This window comes from Stegodyphus dumicola, chromosome 4, assembly GCF_044657685.1.
Source record: "Stegodyphus dumicola isolate Sdum_Otavi_A_Nest chromosome 4, ASM4465768v1".
In the NCBI taxonomy this organism is placed as follows: Eukaryota; Metazoa; Arthropoda; class Arachnida; order Araneae; family Eresidae; genus Stegodyphus; species Stegodyphus dumicola.
Window position 1 is genome coordinate 55,353,892 of NC_140771.1, and position 20,603 is coordinate 55,374,494.

At 31.3% G+C, this 20,603-nt stretch overlaps 1 protein-coding gene across 1 annotated transcript in view; it reads left to right on the forward strand.

The window, feature by feature from the left end:
- The first annotated feature begins 7,972 nt into the window (after positions 1-7,972).
- The window catches only part of LOC118185165 (transducin beta-like protein 2), a 59,087-nt gene continuing 46,456 nt past the window's right edge, over positions 7,973-20,603 (forward strand). Inside the window, exon 1 of the mRNA XM_035354976.2 lies at positions 7,973-8,160. Coding sequence (XP_035210867.1) covers positions 8,031-8,160 — 130 coding nt within the window. The 5' untranslated portion in view covers positions 7,973-8,030. The remainder of the gene's footprint in view (positions 8,161-20,603) is intronic.

Here is a 20,603-nt window from a genome sequence, read left to right on the forward strand (position 1 = left end):
TCAGTTTCTACCTAGCCACCTTCACGCTCGTGAAGCAAGAAAGCACACTTACGAACTTGTTTCTCTTCTATTTAACTCAAATTACTTCCGCTGACAATTTGAATACTTTGCGCGTTCTCCTAAAATTTACATACTCTGGCATTGGCAATTCCAGGGGTAAGTAAGGCTTGACAGGAAAGATAGTTTAAACTTAAAATAAATGTTAGTTAAAATAAATATAAACCCCACAACCTTTTCCTTCTCTTTTCTTTTTTTCTTCTTTCTTTCCTTCTTTCCCTTTTTTTTTTTTTTTTCTCTTTCTCTCTCTCTTTTTTTTTTTTTACAAAATGAAAATAAAATAACACCAAAGTAAAAAAAGTATTTAAAATCAATTTTATATTCACTAAACATTTATTAAAATATAACATGAACAATAATAATAATGTCATAAAAACACAAATTTATATTTATTTTCCGTCTGAAATTTGACGTTTGGTACCTACTAAACATTTTTGTTAGTTGCTCTTTGTAATTCAAACATATTGACAGTTAAATATTAAACTGATAGACTGACATTGCTTTCAAATAATTCTAACAGGTTTAATTAGTCATTAAATAATTTATTCTAATTTAAACTAAAACAAATTATGAAAACTTTCTAAGCTTTCAGAATAACTTTGCCAAGTAGGACAAAACTTGAGAATAAATAATGACAGCCTAATTTCATTCCCTTATTTTAAACATTTTTTGGACCAATAAATAAAAATACATATGTTTGTTTGTAAATAATTGTAAACTTCTTTATTTCTTGACTTAATGGCGTTTTGATTCTGATAATGTTTACAGCCTTGGAGAGTTCTTCGATACGGATTGCAGATGCTCATCTGTGAATCAGGATATTTTTATGATTAATTAACTGCAAAAATAAAATTTTCACATATAAATGTATTTCTAAACAAAGCAATTATGTTAGTGCAAAAATTCGTAATTGAGCTTATATATTTTTTGATAAGTTCGAATAAAATATTAATCAAATCTGGATCATCGCATTTTTGAATAAAATTTACATCAATTTGTAAATTGATTATCTCTCTTTGTAACAGTTTTTCTGGTGCGTTAGTTGTGTTTCATTTATATTGGAAACGAAAATAACGTAAACTCGAATTTTAAATAACTAAAGTCTTACAATATGTAAAAGCATAGTATAGATATAATAATAGTAACAATCAGAAATTTGATTAAAAAAATCATAGAATTTTACTGAAAATAAAAGTAAACAAGTGGGAAAATAACAATTACTGGAAATTAAAATAACAAACGGGATAATTTTTTTTTTTTTTAACTTCTCGCTTTCTAAACTTATTTAACATCTCATCGCAATCGGTAATTTTAAGCAAATCATTCATTTTATATATAAAAAAAAGGCCATATCATTTAGTCTTCCCTCTGACACTAAATTACTCGTGTAAATTTTTTACTCCTTTTATGCAAGAAAATGAGCATTCTTCCGATATGTTTGAAACTGGCATGGTTAAAAATATTTTCAAAATAATTTCCACATTTCGAAAAATGCTTTTTTGTATAAATTATTACCTGATCACTTGTCTTGTTCATCTAAAAAGTTTAAAAGCTGTCCCAATTTATCTTTAAAATTATTTGAATCAATATCATCTTTCTATCAAATTATTAAAGCATTTTTACTTTTCTTCGACACATCATGTACATTCGAAAAAAACTAAAATTACATATGACATTTTCATAGATTTTTTCCGCATCTGTTCAGCTTCCCTATTAAATGATCGCATGTTAGGTTGAATTTTTTTTTCAGTGGCGGGCTCTAGCCGTTTATAGGCACTGGCTTCGACTAAGGCAGAAAGCGGTGGTCTCTTTATTATGGAGGCACCTAACAGGTGGGCAACTGTTGCTTCCTATGAGGGCACGGACTCTCTTGGTATTCGACCGTGGTTCTTTGGTGAGGCAGTTAAAGTCACTAACCCCTTTCTCGTCTGGGCGCTACATTGAGTATCTTACATAAAAAAATTCCTTTGGATTTTCTGTACATGTTCGTTTGCGATTTTCTTTATGTAGTTTATCTGCCTGTAAGTTCTTTAATTTCTGATTCGATTTCCTTGAAATTAGGTTTTCATTAATAAAAAATTTTAGACTTTTCAATAATTACACATCTTTAACCATTCTGTAGCAACAGATTAAAGCTTTACTGGTTGCATTGATGGTTTGCAAAATTTTACTATTTTAAATAAGACTATCACTACAGAGCGTCATAATCATGTTTGAGAAGAGATTTTCTTCAATACTAACAAGTTCAGAACAACAACCGAAAAGTTCAGAACTTTGATAAAGAAAAGTCCAAACGTTTTGGGGTTTCTTTTGCGGTAGTATCGAGAGCATTTCTACTACCTTTCCTGGCATTTTTTAAATCATTAATAAAGTAAAGAGAAGTTCGGAGAATTTTCAATTTTGAAGCACTGTTCTTAAGCATCAAGTAGAAAGAATGAGGTTAGAAGTCAATAGCTAAAATGTCCGTATTATTTAACTTTTTGTGTGCTATATTTTCTTATATCGTATTTTATTGATTGCTGTGTCGCTCTAGTTATTCATGCTGCCTTTCAGTTTTTATAACTTGTCACTCTGCTCAATTTCTACTCACCAAATCGACAACTCTACTTCTTGCTGTTAGTGGTGATATTTTTTTAGAGATGTTATTCCCGAAAAACAAATTTTGTGCTCTTTACGAGTTCTCAGTTCTTCTTGCAGCAGCTTTTAATCAGCATTAAAAATTTCTTTCAGACATGTGAACAATTATCCAGTTTCTTGATGGATGTAGATCTTGATGACTCTGCACTCCAGTCATGCACCAATAATGAATTAAATATGATGGTTTAACACCATATTTTCCGTCTCTCATCACCACGTCGCAGAAGTCAATCAAAATGATGTCGTTCGGTGGTTGAAGAATCGCATACGCAATGCATACGGATAGCACTAATGAGACGGGACTATAAGTCTTCAGTTTTGGGATAGATATTTTTTAATTTACTCAAATAATGCTTGTATGCAAATCCTCAGCAGCGGAAGATGTCGAAAAAATTGTACTGTTCCTTCAAAAAATGGTAAGTATGCTCAGTCTAAGTTAAAAAGATTACTCGAAGATATAATGAAAAGCTGTTTTTTTTACTTCCTGCTTTGTACCAACACCGACTCCACTTCCGCAGTGGCTATTTGGTGCGAATAGCTAAGAGGTTATTCACACCACTACGTTCGCGCATGCGCACAATCAGCTCAGGTACCAGCATTTTACGCCGATTTCTGTAAGACAGGCGGTAGCGAGAGCGAAGGTCGTTAACTCTAACTCAGCAATAGAAAGGATTGTAAAACCCGTTCTGTTGGTGAGTTAGGGTCTTAACTATTAAATAGTTCACCAGCAAGAGAATAATTTGCAAGTAATAATTATCGGTTACAAAAACGAGGTCAATCTATATGCATGATAATGTTCAAGAAAGGATTAGATAAAATAGGGATTTAATGATGGTTCTAATTACAAGCGAGGACGTATAATTAGTTAAAAAATCTTTAATGTATTGACAAAAAGGCTACAGAACTTACTTAAATTCTTTTATTTAATTTATTATTCAATAAGAAAACTTACTGTAAATTATAATGTTTTTATATATTCAACACTTTTTCATTATCCACACGTGTTTATAGGTTCAAATGCCATATTTCAAAATCAAAGTTATTTATGAAATAAAATCTGATAAATCATTTGTGTGTGCAAAATCTTAAATCTAAATCTCTTCTGTCTTTTAAATATCACATCTCATTATTTATTCAAATTTAATTTATTAATGTGTTTGTACTAATAGTTCTTTGAAATACTTTGTGTCCTGAAAATGTCAAGTATTTCCATAAAAAAAAATAAACAGCCATACAAAATTCTTAATATTCGGTATTATATGATTAATTGTTCATTTAATAGTTGATTTAATCGCTTTTAACTTATTTCATGTCTATATTTTCTACACAGAAATCCTCTGTCTAATTTTTATTACCTTTTCTCAGATGAAAATTTTCAAAGAAGAATGAATTAAAGTCTTGATTGTGCAAAACACATCTTTGAAGCTAAATGCATTCTAAGAAATACAAAAAATGTAAACAAGATTCCCCCCTCCCAGATCAGTCATTTAAACTATTCCAACCGTTCAGGAAAACGGTGAACATTGCGAACATAAAAACCTGCCCTTTTTATATATCTTTTATATATATAAGCGGCTAAAGTGTGTGTCGCCGATAGTTTATTGTTGCCACTCGGAAACATGAGCGCGGAAATTAACGTTTCCGCAGTTTTTAATTAATACCTCAACCGATTAAAGTCGTACGAAGATGAGAATGGTATCGATGGATTCGAAGGATTTTTGGAATCCGAGGATACGCGTCTCGAATTTCAACTCGGCGCCGTTCCGTAGATATTGGAGAAAAAAGAATTTGGCACGTAGCCAAATCCCTCTAATAGGGAAAACCCAAGAAAGAAAGTAGAAAAAGTAGGGGAAAATTAGTTTATAATTAATATCTCGGCTAATTAAAGTCCCAAAAAGAAGCGAATGGTGAAAAGAAACGAAGAAAATTCCGTGTCACGGACCTGCGAAATCCAACGGTGTGCTTCGCTAAGCCCGGGAGCCAGCCGTTTCGGAGGAGATTATGTTACTTCACTCCATATATATATGCGGCTTAAGTGTCTGTTTGTCGCCGATAGTTAATTGGTTGCTTGCGTAACTGTACTAGCCAATGGGGGTAAAGTTGCCACGGCACAGGGTTGCCGTTACATTTGAGACGTAGACAATTTCCTGTAAAACTTGCCTTTGCTATGACCATCCATAAGTCTCAGGGCCAAACGCTTAAGCGTGTTGGCATATTTTTTTACCTGAGCCTGCATTTAGACATGGTTAACTTTATGTTGCCTGTTCAAGAGTTCGTGAAAGAACGGACGTAATATTAAAAATATTGGATGGTCTTCTGCAAGGCGAGCTTAAAAATGATGGAAAAATCTACACAAGAAATGTTGTGTACCAAGAGATCTTTGAAATGTGAATTAACATTTCGTTATTTAAATCACCTTTATTGATTGAAATAATGAAATAATTGGTGGGCTCTTAAGAAATGTACCGCCAGTGGTTTCCTTCATTGTACTCTACTTTAAGCAATTAAGGAAGTAGAAGGGGGAAACCCCGTGAGGCAGTAAGCAAAGGTGCGTCCTCGCCGCCTGCCGTGGGTAATTCAGTTTAAATTAGCAGACACATTTGCACAAATCCTTTTAATTGCAATTTATAATATCTAGAACAGTGGTCATTTCGTATGACCGCCGGGCTTTCTAGTACTTTAATAAAAGGAAATGTGTTCTTTCTTTTTATATATATAAGAAAAGTAACCCATTTTTCTCTCTAATCTTTTGAAAGTCGCCAACGCTTACAAAATGATAAACTACGCCAAGGTAGTAAGTAACCTGCCTATTTTAAAAAAAAGATTCACTATTACACTTAGGCAGTTCGCGTAAGTAGAATCCGTTCTTTTAGATTGGGTTCAAATTAATGATCCGACAACTCAATACGCATGCGTGGTTAATGTTGGTGCGAATAACTCAAGCGGCTAATCGCACCGCTGGTGCGAATAGCATCGGCCCTCTACTTCAAGCCTAAGCGCCCGGTCCGAAAATTCCTGTGACGTCACGACTACTGGTCATAACAAACTTCGGAACGCATGAAGTGGCTCTTTGCTGAAGCTTCTTACGTTGTGCGAACGCTGAACCGGAATACTTTTATTTTTTATGGTTTTAAGGTTGGATGCTTTTTAGAGAGGTAAGAATGCATTACTTTACTTCTGCAAATTTATATTTTTCTAATTATATCAATGTTTTTAGGCATATGTTCTAGTACAAATGTGTTATTTCTGTAGAGACAAGGCTCAAGGACAAGGAGACAAGTTTCCTCTGTATATATACTGGGATGTGACACTAAGCAGTTGAGAGTATGTATTTAAGAGGTTAAAGGGATATTGTAACTAGTATTTCAAATCCTGATAACATCCCATACGCTGTCAGTGGGACCTAGATAGGATGTCCTAAGGATATACTGGGATGTGACATTAAGCACTCAGGAGGATGAGTTTAGGAGGAAACTGGGATATTACGGGATGTCCTGAGGATGTAGTAAGTAGGACTTTAAATCCTAATAACATCCCATACGCTGTCGATGGGACATAGATAGGATGTTTTTAGGATATAATGGGATCTGTTTAGAAGGTTAGTGGGATATACCGGGATGTCCTGAGGATGTAGTAAGTAGAAGTTCATATCCTAATAACATCCAGCACGCTGTCGATAGCACTTAGTTAGGATTTCCTGAGGATATCCTGGGATGTGACATTAAGCACTCGGGAGGAGGTGTTTAGGAGGTTCGCGGGATATAACTGGATGTCCTGAGGATGTGCGCATATCCCGCGAGCAACATCCTCGGGATATCACAAGGATGTTTTTGTGCTATGGGGGTGTGCTATGTATAATTTCTTTCTTAATAATGTTGCATCAGCCTAGAACAAATGGGCTTTGCATAATTATATGATATAACCTGATCTGTTTCAGAATAAAAGATTTTTTATGATTTTATTTATTTATATTTTTTCCTGTATAAATTTGATGTTATAATACAAGCTAACACAGCTTATTCTTAAATTTTACATGCCATTAACTATACACTATTTGCTCCTTTTTATATATTGATTTAAATATGAAACATTTCAGTTACTGAAATGCCGGATAGATGCTGTGTACCATTATGTAAGGGAAACTACCCAACAGGACCAAAATTGTCTGTATTCTCCTTTCCTAAAAATGAAGATTTGAAGATAGAGTGGCTTTCTGCAATCCAACGGAAAGACTTTTCACCCAAAAAGAGTTCAAAAGTAAGTAAAGTAGAGTTATTAATTAACAGTGTGGATTCTAATTACATAGAAAGGTGTTCATTCTGAAATTTTTAAATGATAATATTTCGTTACACAAACCAGGATATGCAAAAATAAAGTGTTGAAATAGAGCTTTAATCACTGCAGATATTCTCTGGTTCTATCTGAGAAATGAATATTCTTTATTACAAATGCTCAGAATGAACCCTCTGATTTTTAAGCTTCTATTAACATAAGTATTTTTTTTTTTTTTAAATTTTTTTTTTTTTTATTTATTTTCTCATAAGGTTTGTGAATTACATTTCAAGGAAAATGATTTTAAAGTTGAAGCTTCAGCATTTGATCCTAAAAATGGAATTTTAATGTCTGCTCCACTTCATGTGCGTAGATTAAAAGAAAATACAGTGCCATCGATATTTAAAGACTATCCATCTGTATACAGTTCAAAAGGTAGCACTATTGTACGAGAAGATCCCGATGCAAAAAAAAAAAAAAAACTGCCCGCGAGTGCCATAATTTACGGAAAGCTTTGCGTGAAAGCCTTAAAGAATATGAAATGTATAATAATGATTTGAAAATTAATTGTTCTAATGATATTTTGTCATGTATTGATCGCTATGGAATAGCAGCAGTTTGCCACACTGTACCAGATACCTCAACTGTTTGCTTTATTCATATTGTTTTTAGTCCTGGGCCATCAACTGATTATTCTATAGTTGTGAATGGCAATCAAGAAATGTCTGTATTTATTAAAAAAAATCTATTACACAATTTTCTCCTTACGTATCCCGGTAGAGTCGGTGTTGTTTCTACTGGCTCCTGTCTACCTGAAGTAACTCATTGATGCTATAAAAATAAGAGCACATATCAATAATTTCTTTTGAGTGTGATAAAAAATAGAATTTTATTACCAAGGTTAAAAAATACAATTTTCTGCCTCAGATTAGATTTCAAATTTAGATTATAATTTTAGGAATTAAATTCATCTTAGTAAAACTCAAAATAGCTCAACTCCAATGTTTGTGACTTGCTCACATGGACACACCGTTAGCGTCGCCGAAACAAGTAGTTAGCTAGTCATGGAAGATTTAGTTTACGAATGCATTCCGTTTGTTTTGGGCTTAGCTTCAATATTCTTTGCATACTTATGGTACATTCGTCAGTCAAAACAGCCTGAAAAGCTGGAAATTGATGCTGAACCATGCAAGGGTTTGTATTTAGTCATGAAATGTTCTAGAGTTACTTTTGTTTTTCTCCTTAAAACGAAACTAGTATCGGATCTCTAGTTAATAATCATAGCTGTATAACTAATATGATCAGAAACTTTAACCTTGTATTGCATTGCTATTGCCAAGGTAGTCAAACGTCTTTTTGTGGTATTTTAATATTCAAAAATTCAAACGGTTTTAAAATATGCCTAAGCTGAGCATTTAATAATGCTTGTAAAAAAATGTCCCAAAAGAGATAACCAAAATTTTGCCGCTGTAATCGCATTAGAAATATATTTATAAAAATCCGTAATTTATTTTGTTTGTTTGCGAAAATATTTTTAAGATTTGTAGTTTTCAAAAGTATTAGGTACCTACAATTCTGTTTAGATTTCTCTAATTTTTCCGGTAAAGTGCAGAATCGCCCACTTATTTGTTTGGCGCTTTTTTACAATAGTAAGAAGAATTGAATTTTTGTCAATTTTCTCTGAGTTTTTAAGTGAAAATAGGTTCATGTCTACATGGATAAAGGGAGTGCGCAATGCCATTTTTGTGCAATTCTGGAATGTTTTTGGTTGATCTTTACATTATGGTAACTTGGCGTTTTTTCGGCGAAAATTTGGCGACCAACTCTTCTACAGCAACCCTCTATTTTTTTTTCCCGCCGCCATTTTGTCTTCACGAAGTAAAGACATGTTTCTTTTCTTTTTATCTACTGAACACTTCTTCCAACAATCTACTAGCCGAAATTACACTTATGCTAGAAATTTTATCTAAAAAAACTGCTTAATCATGACAAATATTCACTGCAAAATTTGGAAAAAGTGCACAATACCATACTCCTTACGCGTTTTTCAAAATAACACATACACATAAACCATGTACACGCCGACTTATTTTTACTTAAAAAAACATCCCAGAATTGCACAAAAATGGCATTGCGCACACTCTTCACTATATCCATGTACGCTGCTTTTTTCTCATAAATTAGAAAAATTTCACGAAAATACATGACAATTTTCTGAATCTTTAAACCCGGTAAAAAGAACATATATGAAATTACCTGATCACGAAAAGTATTTACCCTTTCCAAATATGAACATTTCCACATATAAAATAAATAAAATATCCAAAAACTTTTACCTCTAAATCATCTATTACATTATACACGTCACCAACGAATTCATACCGCAAGCATTACAAATACTTAGTATCAAATATTTAAATTATTTCCATGCACGTTTACTTCAACTTAAACGTGTACCAAATTCCTACAAACATAAAATTCACAAAATAACTATCATTTAATTAAAATATCACTAAACCAAATTTGGCGACCAACTCTCCTACAGCAACCCTCTATTTTTTTTTTCCCGCCGCCATTTTGTCTTCACGAAGTAAAGACATGTTTCTTTTCTTTTTATCTACTGAACACTTATTCCAACAATCTACTAGCCGAATTACACTTATGCTAGAAATTTTATCTAACAAAACTGCTTAATCATGACAAATATTCACTGCAAAATTGGGAAAAAGTGCGCAATACCATACTCCTTACGCGTTTTTCAAAATAACACATACACATAAACCATGTACACGCCGACTTATTTTTACTTAAAAAAAAAATCCCAGAATTGCACAAAAAGGGCATTGCGCACACTCTTCACTATATCCATGTACACTGCTTTTTTCTCATAAATTAGAAAAATTTCACGAAAATACATGACAATTTTCTCAATCTTTAAAGAACATATATGAAATTACCTGATCGCGAAAAAGTATTTACCCTTTCCAAATACGAACATTTCCACATATAAAATAAATAAAATATCCAAAAACTTTTACCTCTAAATCATCTATTACATTATACACGTCACCAACGAATTGATACCGCAAGCATTACAAATACTTAGTATCAAATATTTAAATTATTTCCATGCACGTTTACTTCAACTTAAACGTATTCCAAATTCCTACTAACATAAAATTCACAAAATAACTATCATTTAATTAAAATATCACTAAACCATGTACATGTCGACTTATTTTTACTTAAAAAAACATCCCAGAATTGCACAAAAATGGCATTGCGCACACTCTTCACTATATCCATGTACACTGCTTTTTCTCATAAATTACAAAAATTTCACGAAAATGCATAACAATTTTCTGAATCTTTAAACCCGGTAAAAAGAACATATATGAAATTACCTGATCGCGAAAAAGTATTTACCCTTTCCAAATATGAACATTTCCACATATAAAATAAATAAAATATCCAAAAACTTTTACCTCTAAATCATCTATTACATTATACACGTCACCAACGAATTCATACCGTAAGCATTACAAATACTTAGTATCAAATATTTAAATTATTTCCATGCACGTTTACTTCAACTTAAACGTGTACCAAATTCCTACAAACATAAAATTCACAAAATAACTATCATTTAATTAAAATATCACTAAACCAAATTTGGCGACCAACTCTCCTACAGCAACCCTCTATTTTTTTTTCCCGCCGCCATTTTGTCTTCACGAAGTAAAGACATGTTTCTTTTCTTTTTATCTACTGAACACTTATTCCAACAATCTACTAGCCGAATTACACTTATGCTAGAAATTTTATCTAACAAAACTGCTTAATCATGACAAATATTCACTGCAAAATTGGGAAAAAGTGCGCAATACCATACTCCTTACGCGTTTTTCAAAATAACACATACACATAAACCATGTACACGCCGACTTATTTTTACTTAAAAAAAAAATCCCAGAATTGCACAAAAAGGGCATTGCGCACACTCTTCACTATATCCATGTACACTGCTGTTTTCTCATAAATTAGAAAACTTTCACGAAAATACATGACAATTTTCTCAATCTTTAAAGAACATATATGAAATTACCTGATCGCGAAAAAGTATTTACCCTTTCCAAATACGAACATTTCCACATATAAAATAAATAAAATATCCAAAAACTTTTACCTCTAAATCATCTATTACATTATACACGTCACCAACGAATTGATACCGCAAGCATTACAAATACTTAGTATCAAATATTTAAATTATTTCCATGCACGTTTACTTCAACTTAAACGTATACCAAATTCCTACTAACATAAAATTCACAAAATAACTATCATTTAATTAAAATATCACTAAACCATGTACATGTCGACTTATTTTTACTTAAAAAAACATCCCAGAATTGCACAAAAATGGCATTGCGCACACTCTTCACTATATCCATGTACACTGCTTTTTCTCATAAATTACAAAAATTTCACGAAAATGCATAACAATTTTCTGAATCTTTAAACCCGGTAAAAAGAACATATATGAAATTACCTGATCGCGAAAAAGTATTTACCATTTCCAAATATGAACATTTCCACATATAAAATAAATAAAATATCCAAAAACTTTTACCTCTAAATCATCTATTACATTATACACGTCACCAACGAATTCATACCGCAAGCATTACAAATACTTAGTATCAAATATTTAAATTATTTCCATGCACGTTTACTTCAACTTAAACGTGTACCAAATTCCTACAAACATAAAATTCACAAAATAACTATCATTAATTTAAAATATCACTAAACCAAATTTGGCGACCAACTCTCCTACAGCAACCCTCTATTTTTTTTTCCCGCCGCCATTTTGTCTTCACGAAGTAAAGACATGTTTCTTTTCTTTTTATCTACTGAACACTTATTCCAACAATCTACTAGCCGAATTACACTTATGATAGAAATTTTATCTAACAAAACTGCTTAATCATGACAAATATTCACTGCAAAATTGGGAAAAAGTGCGCAATACCATACTCCTTACGCGTTTTTCAAAATAACACATACACATAAACCATGTACACGCCGACTTATTTTTACTTAAAAAAACATCCCAGAATTGCACAAAAATGGCATTGCGCACACTCTTCACTATATCCATGTACGCTGCTTTTTTCTCATAAATTACAAAAATTTCACGAAAATGCATAACAATTTTCTGAATCTTTAAACCCGGTAAAAAGAACATATATGAAATTACCTGATCACGAAAAGTATTTACCCTTTCCAAATATGAACATTTCCACATATAAAATAAATAAAATATCCAAAAACTTTTACCTCTAAATCATCTATTACATTATACACGTCACCAACGAATTCATACCGCAAGCATTACAAATACTTAGTATCAAATATTTAAATTATTTCCATGCACGTTTACTTCAACTTAAACGTGTACCAAATTCCTACAAACATAAAATTCACAAAATAACTATCATTTAATTAAAATATCACTAAACCAAATTTGGCGACCAACTCTCCTACAGCAACCCTCTATTTTTTTTTCCCGCCGCCATTTTGTCTTCACGAAGTAAAGACATGTTTCTTTTCTTTTTATCTACTGAACACTTATTCCAACAATCTACTAGCCGAATTACACTTATGCTAGAAATTTTATCTAACAAAACTGCTTAATCATGACAAATATTCACTGCAAAATTGGGAAAAAGTGCGCAATACCATACTCCTTACGCGTTTTTCAAAATAACACATACACATAAACCATGTACACGCCGACTTATTTTTACTTAAAAAAAAAATCCCAGAATTGCACAAAAATGGCATTGCGCACACTCTTCACTATATCCATGTACGCTGCTTTTTTCTCATAAATTACAAAAATTTCACGAAAATGCATAACAATTTTCTGAATCTTTAAACCCGGTAAAAAGAACATATATGAAATTACCTGATCGCGAAAAAGTATTTACCCTTTCCAAATATGAACATTTCCACATATAAAATAAATAAAATATCCAAAAACTTTTACCTCTAAATCATGTATTACATTATACACGTCACCAACGAATTCATACCGTAAGCATTACAAATACTTAGTATCAAATATTTAAATTATTTCCATGCACGTTTACTTCAACTTAAACGTGTACCAAATTCCTACAAACATAAAATTCACAAAATAACTATCATTTAATTAAAATATCACTAAACCAAATTTGGCGACCAACTCTCCTACAGCAACCCTCTATTTTTTTTCCCGCCGCCATTTTGTCTTCACGAAGTAAAGACATGTTTCTTTTCTTTTTATCTACTGAACACTTATTCCAACAATCTACTAGCCGAATTACACTTATGCTAGAAATTTTATCTAACAAAACTGCTTAATCATGACAAATATTCACTGCAAAATTGGGAAAAAGTGCGCAATACCATACTCCTTACGCGTTTTTCAAAATAACACATACACATAAACCATGTACACGCCGACTTATTTTTACTTAAAAAAAAAATCCCAGAATTGCACAAAAAGGGCATTGCCCACACTCTTCACTATATCCATGTACACTGCTTTTTTCTCATAAATTAGAAAAATTTCACGAAAATACATGACAATTTTCTCAATCTTTAAAGAACATATATGAAATTACCTGATCGCGAAAAAGTATTTACCCTTTCCAAATACGAACATTTCCACATATAAAATAAATAAAATATCCAAAAACTTTTACCTCTAAATCATCTATTACATTATACACGTCACCAACGAATTGATACCGCAAGCATTACAAATACTTAGTATCAAATATTTAAATTATTTCCATGCACGTTTACTTCAACTTAAACGTGTACCAAATTCCTACAAACATAAAATTCACAAAATAACTATCATTTAATTAAAATATCACTAAACCAAATTTGGCGACCAACTCTCCTACAGCAACCCTCTATTTTTTTTTTCCCGCCGCCATTTTGTCTTCACGAAGTAAAGACATGTTTCTTTTCTTTTTATCTACTGAACACTTATTCCAACAATCTACTAGCCGAATTACACTTATGCTAGAAATTTTATCTAACAAAACTGCTTAATCATGACAAATATTCACTGCAAAATTGGGAAAAAGTGCGCAATACCATACTCCTTACGCGTTTTTCAAAATAACACATACACATAAACCATGTACACGCCGACTTATTTTTACTTAAAAAAAAAATCCCAGAATTGCACAAAAAGGGCATTGCGCACACTCTTCACTATATCCATGTACACTGCTGTTTTCTCATAAATTAGAAAAATTTCACGAAAATACATGACAATTTTCTCAATCTTTAAAGAACATATATGAAATTACCTGATCGCGAAAAAGTATTTACCCTTTCCAAATACGAACATTTCCACATATAAAATAAATAAAATATCCAAAAACTTTTACCTCTAAATCATCTATTACATTATACACGTCACCAACGAATTGATACCGCAAGCATTACAAATACTTAGTATCAAATATTTAAATTATTTCCATGCACGTTTACTTCAACTTAAACGTATACCAAATTCCTACTAACATAAAATTCACAAAGTAACTATCATTTAATTAAAATATCACTAAACCATGTACATGTCGACTTATTTTTACTTAAAAAAACATCCCAGAATTGCACAAAAATGGCATTGCGCACACTCTTCACTATATCCATGTACACTGCTTTTTCTCATAAATTACAAAAATTTCACGAAAATGCATAACAATTTTCTGAATCTTTAAACCCGGTAAAAAGAACATATATGAAATTACCTGATCGCGAAAAAGTATTTACCCTTTCCAAATATGAACATTTCCACATATAAAATAAATAAAATATCCAAAAACTTTTACCTCTAAATCATCTATTACATTATACACGTCACCAACGAATTCATACCGTAAGCATTACAAATACTTAGTATCAAATATTTAAATTATTTCCATGCACGTTTACTTCAACTTAAACGTGTACCAAATTCCTACAAACATAAAATTCACAAAATAACTATCATTTAATTAAAATATCACTAAACCAAATTTGGCGACCAACTCTCCTACAGCAACCCTCTATTTTTTTTCCCGCCGCCATTTTGTCTTCACGAAGTAAAGACATGTTTCTTTTCTTTTTATCTACTGAACACTTATTCCAACAATCTACTAGCCGAATTACACTTATGCTAGAAATTTTATCTAACAAAACTGCTTAATCATGACAAATATTCACTGCAAAATTGGGAAAAAGTGCGCAATACCATACTCCTTACGCGTTTTTCAAAATAACACATACACATAAACCATGTACACGCCGACTTATTTTTACTTAAAAAAAAAATCCCAGAATTGCACAAAAAGGGCATTGCCCACACTCTTCACTATATCCATGTACACTGCTTTTTTCTCATAAATTAGAAAAATTTCACGAAAATACATGACAATTTTCTCAATCTTTAAAGAACATATATGAAATTACCTGATCGCGAAAAAGTATTTACCCTTTCCAAATACGAACATTTCCACATATAAAATAAATAAAATATCCAAAAACTTTTACCTCTAAATCATCTATTACATTATACACGTCACCAACGAATTGATACCGCAAGCATTACAAATACTTAGTATCAAATATTTAAATTATTTCCATGCACGTTTACTTCAACTTAAACGTATACCAAATTCCTACTAACATAAAATTCACAAAATAACTATCATTTAATTAAAATATCACTAAACCATGTACATGTCGACTTATTTTTACTTAAAAAAACATCCCAGAATTGCACAAAAATGGCATTGCGCACACTCTTCACTATATCCATGTACACTGCTTTTTCTCATAAATTACAAAAATTTCACGAAAATGCATAACAATTTTCTGAATCTTTAAACCCGGTAAAAAGAACATATATGAAATTACCTGATCGCGAAAAAGTATTTACCCTTTCCAAATATGAACATTTCCACATATAAAATAAATAAAATATCCAAAAACTTTTACCTCTAAATCATCTATTACATTATACACGTCACCAACGAATTCATACCGTAAGCATTACAAATACTTAGTATCAAATATTTAAATTATTTCCATGCACGTTTACTTCAACTTAAACGTGTACCAAATTCCTACAAACATAAAATTCACAAAATAACTATCATTTAATTAAAATATCACTAAACCAAATTTGGCGACCAACTCTCCTACAGCAACCCTCTATTTTTTTTCCCGCCGCCATTTTGTCTTCACGAAGTAAAGACATGTTTCTTTTCTTTTTATCTACTGAACACTTATTCCAACAATCTACTAGCCGAATTACACTTATGCTAGAAATTTTATCTAACAAAACTGCTTAATCATGACAAATATTCACTGCAAAATTGGGAAAAAGTGCGCAATACCATACTCCTTACGCGTTTTTCAAAATAACACATACACATAAACCATGTACACGCCGACTTATTTTTACTTAAAAAAAAAATCCCAGAATTGCACAAAAAGGGCATTGCGCACACTCTTCACTATATCCATGTACACTGCTTTTTTCTCATAAATTAGAAAAATTTCACGAAAATACATGACAATTTTCTCAATCTTTAAAGAACATATATGAAATTACCTGATCGCGAAAAAGTATTTACCCTTTCCAAATACGAACATTTCCACATATAAAATAAATAAAATATCCAAACTTTTACCTCTAAATCATCTATTACATTATACACGTCACCAACGAATTGATACCGCAAGCATTAGAAATACTTAGTATCAAATATTTAAATTATTTCCATGCACGTTTACTTCAACTTAAACGTATACCAAATTCCTACTAACATAAAATTCACAAAATAACTATCATTTAATTAAAATATCACTAAACCATGTACATGTCGACTTATTTTTACTTAAAAAAACATCCCAGAATTGCACAAAAATGGCATTGCGCACACTCTTCACTATATCCATGTACACTGCTTTTTCTCATAAATTAGAAAAATTTCGCGAAAATACATGACAATTTTCTGAATCTTTAAACCCGGTAAAAAGAACATATATGAAATTACCTGATCGCGAAAAAGTATTTACCCTTTCCAAATATGAACATTTCCACATATAAAATAAATAAAATATCCAAAAACTTTTACCTCTAAATCATCTATTACATTATACACGTCACCAACGAATTCATACCGTAAGCATTACAAATACTTAGTATCAAATATTTAAATTATTTCCATGCACGTTTACTTCAACTTAAACGTGTACCAAATTCCTACAAACATAAAATTCACAAAATAACTATCATTTAATTAAAATATCACTAAACCAAATTTGGCGACCAACTCTCCTACAGCAACCCTCTATTTTTTTTCCCGCCGCCATTTTGTCTTCACGAAGTAAAGACATGTTTCTTTTCTTTTTATCTACTGAACACTTATTCCAACAATCTACTAGCCGAATTACACTTATGCTAGAAATTTTATCTAACAAAACTGCTTAATCATGACAAATATTCACTGCAAAATTGGGAAAAAGTGCGCAATACCATACTCCTTACGCGTTTTTCAAAATAACACATACACATAAACCATGTACACGCCGACTTATTTTTACTTAAAAAAAAAATCCCAGAATTGCACAAAAAGGGCATTGCCCACACTCTTCACTATATCCATGTACACTGCTTTTTTCTCATAAATTAGAAAAATTTCACGAAAATACATGACAATTTTCTCAATCTTTAAAGAACATATATGAAATTACCTGATCGCGAAAAAGTATTTACCCTTTCCAAATACGAACATTTCCACATATAAAATAAATAAAATATCCAAAAACTTTTACCTCTAAATCATCTATTACATTATACACGTCACCAACGAATTGATACCGCAAGCATTACAAATACTTAGTATCAAATATTTAAATTATTTCCATGCACGTTTACTTCAACTTAAACGTGTACCAAATTCCTACAAACATAAAATTCACAAAATAACTATCATTTAATTAAAATATCACTAAACCAAATTTGGCGACCAATTCTCCTACAGCAACCCTCTATTTTTTTTTCCCGCCGCCATTTTGTCTTCACGAAGTAAAGACATGTTTCTTTTCTTTTTATCTACTGAACACTTATTCCAACAATCTACTAGCCGAATTACACTTATGCTAGAAATTTTATCTAACAAAACTGCTTAATCATGACAAATATTCACTGCAAAATTGGGAAAAAGTGCGCAATACCATACTCCTTACGCGTTTTTCAAAATAACACATACACATAAACCATGTACACGCCGACTTATTTTTACTTAAAAAAAAAATCCCAGAATTGCACAAAAAGGGCATTGCGCACACTCTTCACTATATCCATGTACACTGCTGTTTTCTCATAAATTAGAAAAATTTCACGAAAATACATGACAATTTTCTCAATCTTTAAAGAACATATATGAAATTACCTGATCGCGAAAAAGTATTTACCCTTTCCAAATACGAACATTTCCACATATAAAATAAATAAAATATCCAAAAACTTTTACCTCTAAATCATCTATTACATTATACACGTCACCAACGAATTGATACCGCAAGCATTACAAATACTTAGTATCAAATATTTAAATTATTTCCATGCACGTTTACTTCAACTTAAACGTATACCAAATTCCTACTAACATAAAATTCACAAAATAACTATCATTTAATTAAAATATCACTAAACCATGTACATGTCGACTTATTTTTACTTAAAAAAACATCCCAGAATTGCACAAAAATGGCATTGCGCACACTCTTCACTATATCCATGTACACTGCTTTTTCTCATAAATTACAAAAATTTCACGAAAATGCATAACAATTTTCTGAATCTTTAAACCCGGTAAAAAGAACATATATGAAATTACCTGATCGCGAAAAAGTATTTACCCTTTCCAAATATGAACATTTCCACATATAAAATAAATAAAATATCCAAAAACTTTTACCTCTAAATCATCTATTACATTATACACGTCACCAACGAATTCATACCGTAAGCATTACAAATACTTAGTATCAAATATTTAAATTATTTCCATGCACGTTTACTTCAACTTAAACGTGTACCAAATTCCTACAAACATAAAATTCACAAAATAACTATCATTTAATTAAAATATCACTAAACCAAATTTGGCGACCAACTCTCCTACAGCAACCCTCTATTTTTTTTCCCGCCGCCATTTTGTCTTCACGAAGTAAAGACATGTTTCTTTTCTTTTTATCTACTGAACACTTATTCCAACAATCTACTAGCCGAATTACACTTATGCTAGAAATTTTATCTAACAAAACTGCTTAATCATGACAAATATTCACTGCAAAATTGGGAAAAAGTGCGCAATACCATACTCCTTACGCGTTTTTCAAAATAACACATACACATAAACCATGTACACGCCGACTTATTTTTACTTAAAAAAAAAATCCCAGAATTGCACAAAAAGGGCATTGCGCACACTCTTCACTATATCCATGTACACTGCTTTTTTCTCATAAATTAGAAAAATTTCACGAAAATACATGACAATTTTCTCAATCTTTAAAGAACATATATGAAATTACCTGATCGCGAAAAAGTATTTACCCTTTCCAAATACGAACATTTCCACATATAAAATAAATAAAATATCCAAAAACTTTTACCTCTAAATCATCTATTACATTATACACGTCACCAACGAATTGATACCGCAAGCATTAGAAATACTTAGTATCAAATATTTAAATTATTTCCATGCACGTTTACTTCAACTTAAACGTATACCAAATTCCTACTAACATAAAATTCACAAAATAACTATCATTTAATTAAAATATCACTAAACCATGTACATGTCGACTTATTTTTACTTAAAAAAACATCCCAGAATTGCACAAAAATGGCATTGCGCACACTCTTCACTATATCCATGTACACTGCTTTTTCTCATAAATTAGAAAAATTTCGCGAAAATACATGACAATTTTCTGAATCTTTAAACCCGGTAAAAAGAACATATATGAAATTACCTGATCGCGAAAAAGTATTTACCCTTTCCAAATATGAACATTTCCACATATAAAATAAATAAAATATCCAAAAACTTTTACCTCTAAATCATCTATTACATTATACACGTCACCAACGAATTCATACCGCAACCATTACAAATACTTATTGTCAGATATTTAAATTATTTCCATGCACGTTTACTTCAACTAAAACGTATACCAAATTCCTATGAACATAAAATTCACAAAATAACTATCATTTAATTAAAATATAATTAAATTCAAAAACACTACTTAAAATATAAATGAGCACATACATTAAATTAATACATACATAAATACCCATTTCGAATTCACTTTAGTTACGGCCATGGGATCCAAAAATTCACGAACACTGTTTCACACAACACAGAATAAAGCCAAATACAAAATTTCCAGATTTTTTCCCGATTTCCCCCCTTTTCCGATTAAAGAACCGTATTTTGTCCATTAATATCACATGACATATCCCATGATCTGTCATTTCCCTCACACAAAATAATGCG